Source organism: Chiloscyllium plagiosum, chromosome 27 (genome assembly GCF_004010195.1).
Source record: "Chiloscyllium plagiosum isolate BGI_BamShark_2017 chromosome 27, ASM401019v2, whole genome shotgun sequence".
In the NCBI taxonomy this organism is placed as follows: domain Eukaryota; kingdom Metazoa; phylum Chordata; class Chondrichthyes; order Orectolobiformes; family Hemiscylliidae; genus Chiloscyllium; species Chiloscyllium plagiosum.
In genome coordinates, this window is record NC_057736.1 from 26,763,984 (window position 1) to 26,770,944 (window position 6,961).

General features: G+C 36.6%; 1 protein-coding gene across 1 annotated transcript in view; it reads left to right on the top strand.

Moving 5' to 3' along the window:
- The window catches only part of cap1 (CAP, adenylate cyclase-associated protein 1 (yeast)), a 45,665-nt gene extending 39,616 nt beyond the window's left edge, over positions 1-6,049 (top strand). The window contains exons 12-13 of the mRNA XM_043717735.1: positions 890-1,030; positions 4,024-6,049. Coding sequence (XP_043573670.1) covers positions 890-1,030; positions 4,024-4,107 — 225 coding nt within the window. The 3' untranslated portion in view covers positions 4,108-6,049. The remainder of the gene's footprint in view (positions 1-889; positions 1,031-4,023) is intronic.
- The last annotated feature ends 912 nt before the right edge of the window (positions 6,050-6,961 follow it).

The window sequence follows — 6,961 nt, forward strand, 5'->3', positions numbered from 1 at the left end:
AATTAGCATGTTTATTGTCAAATATGACAAGGGGTTAGATACATTTGTGGGAAACTTTGTCTGAACGTAGTTTTTAATGGGACTCTTAGTAATAGTGTAATGCTTGTTTTGCCCCAACCTGAAAAAGGGGTAATTCATATTCTCTGCAACTGAAGAATGTACAGTAATATCTAGATATCTGTTTAAAAAAAACTTAATATTTGAGATTTTGAAAATTGCATTCAGAGACTTGTACATCATGAGACATAATTCTGGCATATCCTTTTTTTTGTAAGGAACCAGTGTGAAAGTTTGGTTGTAGTTGTCCCTTTCAATATAGGGAGAAAATCACTTAACTGTTTTACTGCCCAGAAGATTAGAAAATTTATTACTCTAAAAATTGGTGCTTAGTTTGACTCTTAATAAATTTTTTAGTTTGTGTTCTGATGTCTGATCATCAGTGGGGAGGATTTATATTTAAATTGTTGATGTAAAATTACAATACAGATCGTTCTGCTATAACGCGTGCTTCGCTCGTGTGAATTGGCTATTTAATGTAATTGACGAATTGCAGACATTTTGATAACGCAAACTTTCTGCTGAACGGGCATAGCAATTTTATCTCGCAATCTTCAGTGTGATTTTCTATAGCGGTTTTCCATGGTGCAATTTTCTATAAGCGCAGAGGAACAGAACTGCCATAATATAGCAGAATGACTAGTACTGTAATTTTTCCTTTGGCTTTCCAAACTGCATTAGTTACCTTTTTTATGTTGGAGAAATTGGTTTGTCTGGTTTTGGTTTCTTTTCATGTCTTCAGTAGGCAAGTAAGTTTCTGAATTAGTTCTCATTCAGATGCTTTCTATCTGTAAAGCCTGTGTCCAAAGTGGTTCATTTTTTCTCCCTGCAGGTGTTGGGTAAAGTGCCAACTATATCCATCAATAAAACCGATGGCTGCCATGTCTACCTTAGTAAGGATTCCCTCAATTGTGAAATTGTTAGTGCCAAGTCCTCTGAGATGAATGTCTTGATTCCTGTCAATGACGATTTTGTAAGTCCATCCTTTCCCTTTTTGCTCTTTGCATGCAGGTCTGGTGGGAGGAAGAAGGCAGTGAATTCCAGTGAGCCATTTGTTGTAATGTTTTCTTTCCATTCTTTTTCTTGTGTATCCTGGAGTGATTTTAAAAACGTATTGACACTTGACATTTTTGCCTCTTGGAAATTGAGTTCTCATAATTTAAATTGCTGGTCCATGTTTTTGTTAGTTTATGTACCTCCATTTGTTTGTTCAAACAGGTTTGGGCATGCTGGACTTTAGTCCACTAGAGATCAGAGCACTTTTTTCCTCAAACTTCAAACAGAACTAGCCAAGCAAGGTTGTTTAAACTTCTACCAGAATGTCTGGCCTCTGAGACCAGAAGGTCCACCGTGAACTGTTTTATGTCGACCAGCATAATTGGTTTACTGTATCTTGATTTGAGATACAAGAAGGTTACTACTTCCTTAATCAGCCAATATTGTGCAGCTATATGGCAATTTGAATGCTTGCATCTCATACAAACAGAAGAAATGAAAGTCTAACAAGGTTAAGTCACCCTTCAAGTGAACTCTGCCTGTTCAGAAAGTTTATAGATAATCCAAAACAATGACATGTCCTTGTTTAATGACAGTGTTTCATTATTAAGGCCAGAAACTCTAATTAGACTTATTTTGCATATGTACCTGAATTATAGCTTGTTCTTTAATATATAATATCCAAGCAGACAGCAAACTCTTACTGTGCCTGAAGAATGGAACATGCATTAACAAACCTATTTTGAGGTATACGAATTAATTAACTACAGGCTACTTAGTTTGCGAGTAAAGTAATTGAGGCATCTTAAGATTGAATCACGAAACATTTAGATTTCTGTTATAATTAAGCAACAGCATGGGGGTCATTACAGAAAAGTTTACTTGAAAATTGCAAGTTTTTTTAAAAGAAAGATCAAGTTGACAAAAATTTGGAGCTGAGCTTTTAAATGTAAAGCTTTTTGATAATTTCTCCAAAAGATGATAGAGTAAAGTTGATGATAGTGGTAAAGTTCTGAGACTAATTTAAAATCAAGATCTGAAAGACTAAAATAGTTGAATGGGATCTATGGCTGCATATTATGTGGCCATTGGTGTTGACAGCCTGATTGAAAGTAGGCTGATGGGAAGTAAGAGGCTTAGTTGGATTTGTCAAGCCATTTGAGTGAGCATACTTTGGCAGTTTTCCATTTGTTGCCAGTTTTGTACCTGTACTAGAAGGGCATGGCTAATTCTGCAGCATACATCTTCAGTATTTTTGAATGTTGTCAGGGCCTATAGCCCTTGTCTAGTGACTTCTGTTTCTTTATTACATGGAGTGAACCAAATCCACCAAAGACTGGCATTTGTGATGCTGGGAACCTCAGGAGGCTGCAAGTGAATCATACACTCAGCACTTCTGGTTGAAGGTGGTTGAATACTCCAACCTTATCCTAAACATTGGGCTTCTTCACCATGGATGAGTATATTTGTGGAACCTCCGACTCCTGTTGGTGCTGTAATTATCATCCTCCTCCATTCATGGCTGAATGTGGCAAAGCTGCAAAAAAAAACCTGATCTGTTTGTCCTACAACTGGTCCTGTTTTTATAGCTTTTACCAGTTTGACATCTTGCACTATTCATTGAACCAGATTTGATCTCCTAGCTTGATTGATAATGGTAGAATGGGATGTGCCAGTCCATGGGATTACAAATCGTGGTTAAATTCTGCTATTGGGCGCCCACCTGCTAAATCTATCCAATTTAGCATAATAGTGTCTCACAACTTAATGGTGGCATGTCCTCAATATGGTGACAATGGAACTTTGCCTCCAGAAGGTCTGTGCAGTGGTCCCTCCTGCCTATACTGTCTCACAGTAACATCTCATCCGCAACATCTCTCAAGATCAAGTAGGTTAGAAGTCTGGTTACTTCTCCAGCTATAGACTGAGTTGAGCAGCTATGAGCCTCAAGAATCCTAGAGGATAGTCAATTGCGACTGAGTCTCCTAGCCGTAGTACGATCTATATCTTTTCCACCCTCGGTGCTTCCTCGGTGTTCTTGTTCCTGATTCTGTTCATCACTGTGCTTCTACCTCTGCCACACCCAGAGATGGTGGTGTTGGTGTTAGGATGATGTCCATCTGTAAAACTGGAGTATGACTGTTAGGCTATTATTTGTCTGTGGGACAGCACTCCGTTTTGGCGCAAGCCACGTTAGTAAGAAAACTTCATAATTTCCAATGTCTAGTTTGATGTTGAGTCTGTCCAGTTTCATTGTTTTCTTGGACTTTGTAGTGATTTTGATACATTGCCTTGCAAATAACTTTAGTTGTAAGATTCAACCATGTTGCTACGAGTGCGATGTATACCAGACCAGGTAAGGATGACTGGTTTCTCTAAGGGCATTAGTAAATTGGATGAGTAGTTTGACAATCAACAATAGTTTCATGGTTGCCTTTTGAGGTTTTTTATTCTATATTTATTCACTGAATTCAAATATCACTTTGTTATGGTGGGCTTTAGCCCTATGTCCCCACAGCATTAGCTGGGTCTTTGGATTGCTAGTTGTGTGACCCTTCATTGCTATGTCACTGCCTCACCCACAAGAGGCTTTGCTGTAATAACGGTGCAATTAAACTCTACAGGCATAAGTGCAGATTGAGGGTAAAATGTTTCTTCCAAGGTGCCTGTTTACCCAGCAGCAATTAAGTTTACAAGCCAGTCAAGTATGTCAGTAAATTTGAATTATTGCACGTGTAGCTTTAGTGAAAAGGCTGTGCACATGAAATGAAAGCTGAAGGGAACATAGCCTCAGACTGTATTAATAGTGAAAACAGTTTTACACATCACTTATTCTGAGCCAAATTATATGCTGTAATGTCACTGACTATTAAAAGAAAATATCAAACCTCTAATCATTGCTGTGAAAACAAATGGAATTTAAGCAAAAAAAACTAATAGCAATTCACTTATTTGGTTTTGTTTTGACAGGTTGAGTACCCTGTTCCAGAACAATTCAAGACTGTCTGGAATGGGAAGAAACTGGAGACTACAGTAACAGAAATATCTGGTTAAATACATGGTTATTGAGGATGTTTTATCAACAGGCATGATCTTAATGTTGCTAGTAATGATGAGCCTGATTAATCTGTAGAAGCAACAAGCTAACTTTCTGCACAATCTACTCTTAAAACTTAGCCTATCACTCCTCGTGAGAGGTCATTAATCTGCTACAGCATATACCTCAGATGTACTGGGATTAGCCTTTCCAGTATAAAATGGCCTTTAGTAGCTGGATTTTGAGCATGACTGGCCTGAGATTCTAAAACTATAAATATGAATAATTGAATTTATGGGAGTAGAATGCTTACAGAATGGAAAAATTGGAGAGAACTTCTAAGTATAGTGCATCATGCAATTTTATTCAAGGCGAACATTGCTGAGCTGTTATTTGCATGGGTGAGATAAGGTTTTCTGCTCAGCCTTGCACTAAAAATCTAAAAATTGAAATGCATTAATAGCATTCTAATCCTAAAAAATTGCTATCAAAGCTAAGGAAGTTCTAATATGCAAAAATGTGTTTTTAATTTGCTTCTTGCCTTGATTATTTAGGCTTTGGGAACTATTGTTGCTTTTTAAATTATAGGTGAAACAATTAATTCATTGCTGGGATTGGTTTTTATCCCTGAAACCACGTAGCCTTTTATAGAAAGATCAACATCATTGATTACAAAATCTCCATTGCCATGAGCCAGACCAAAAATTCAGTGCAAAGATCAAAGAATGGTTACAGCATAGATAGGAGGAGGTCTTTTGGCCCCTGGCTTTTGTGGATCATGTTTTGAAAAATGAAAGTTAAGTGTGTCAATTTTCTTCAGAACTGAAATGTGGGAAATGAGGTTATTGTGGACTAGCTGTCTTTAAAGCATTCTTTAAATCCTCAAACTTAAGCATTCCAAGGTGAAAATTTATCCTCAAATTTTCTTTTTTGCTCCATCTTGTACCTTACCACTGTGGCTTCACGTGGTGTTCTTCTGCAGTTTGCTTGGCCTAAAGTTTATTTCTAGCACAATTGATGTAAGCTGAAGTTGAGACCGACATGGTTTGTCCCCTGTTGTGGTTTTAAAAAAAATTAGAACTTCACTCCACTTTTTCTCAGGGTCTGATTCCTATTGAAATGTGCAGTGGCTGTTCAGAATATCGCTGATAGGCAGTGCCTGAGTTTTGGTGGCTGCTTTCAGAGAGCATTCTTTTCTTTCTTAAGTTGTCTAGAAACATTCCATACCCCAGAAGGCAAATTTAACTGTTTTATTCCTTTCTGTAATGTTAATTCACTCCATTGTTTCAATAATACATTAAATAAGGCTATTTTGTATCTGGATATTAAACAATTCAGCACAGTTGCATTGAGTACTTTTTCCAGAATTTTGTTTCAATTTAAAATAAATTCATCGCAATGACTTGCACACTGTATGCTTGTTTTCTTTCATTGACAATGCATTTTTTGGGTACATTGTGTTTTAGATTCAACTTTTTTGAAATTACCAATAGTGAAGTCATTGGGGACGAAAAGTAGTTATGACTTCTGAATGGGCCACCAAGCATGTTGTATTTGATGTAACTAATGTCAATATCTGAGCTATTTGAGAAATACATGCAGTTCTTGTAAGTTTCTAATTAATGATTGTGGCAAATTGGGTTGCAAGACTGCTACAAGAAGTTAGAAATAAGATTGAAACCAATTTTCTTAATCGCCTTGAACTTTACATTTTGTACAAAATGATGACAATTCAGTGCTGAGTTACATTTAGAGGAAGCTTAATCCAGGAGTAGATTTTGTGCTTTTGACAAGTGCTGCTCTATCTCAATGTGCACTTGGGTAATTGGTACTTTGTCAACAACCTCAATATTCTGCATAATTTTAGTACTGTACAAAGGGATCAAACTCAGTTCTTGCTACTTGTGGCTACTATGCTCTTATCAAATTAAACTTCAAAATAAAATTTTTGTCAACTTCTATAGTGTCTTGTTTAAGTTTGTTTACTGATCAGCCTTGAAATTAAAATTGCTCAACTTTGTAGAAAGTTTCATCACAATGTCCTCATTTTGTTCAATAGCATGAAAAGCTCCTAAAAATCAAAACTTCTAGATCACTGACATACTACTGACTACATGTGATCTTATCAGTTGTAGATCTTGTGTACTTTTCCTTACCACCTATCCTGTTCTCCATATCCACTTTGAACTCAAATGTTTGGTGCTTTAAGTTCCCAATGCTGAGCCAGAAACCCTAGGTTCATGTTCGAGGTGTATAATATAACATTACTGAATAAGTTGATTTTAAAAATATCTACATGAAATTAAACTAAATCCATGATGATACTTTTATAAAAGTGTTAACAGACAAATGAATTTTTAAAAATTCATTTAATTAGAATCCCACAATGCTTTGAAGATTACAACATAAATTGAAGTTCCTGCAAACATTCTTAGCCAAGATGGTTCGCACAATACTAGTTTCCTTTAACTATCCAAATCCAAACCAGCTTTGCCTACTGTTTCTACCCAATAATTAGAGTGGGATAAACTCAACATAGACTTTGTTACAAAAACAACTTTCTTGGCAATTTGATTTTAGTAACAGGAATGTGGGAATATGTAATCAGTGGTAGTTAACCTTGAACACAAAACTGCAAATGCTGGAAATCAAAAAAGCAATTGCCAGGAAAAAGAACTCAGCAGGTCTGGCAACATCTGTGGAGACCAAGCAGTGTTATCATTTCAGGTTCAGTGACCCTTCTTCAGAACTGTCATTAACCTGGATTCTGAGAGAAATACTGTCTAAACATACACCACCTCCATCCTCTTTCTCTTTTCCTTTCCTCCTCCTCTCCCCCCCATATAAAATATTCAAATGACTATCAGGAAT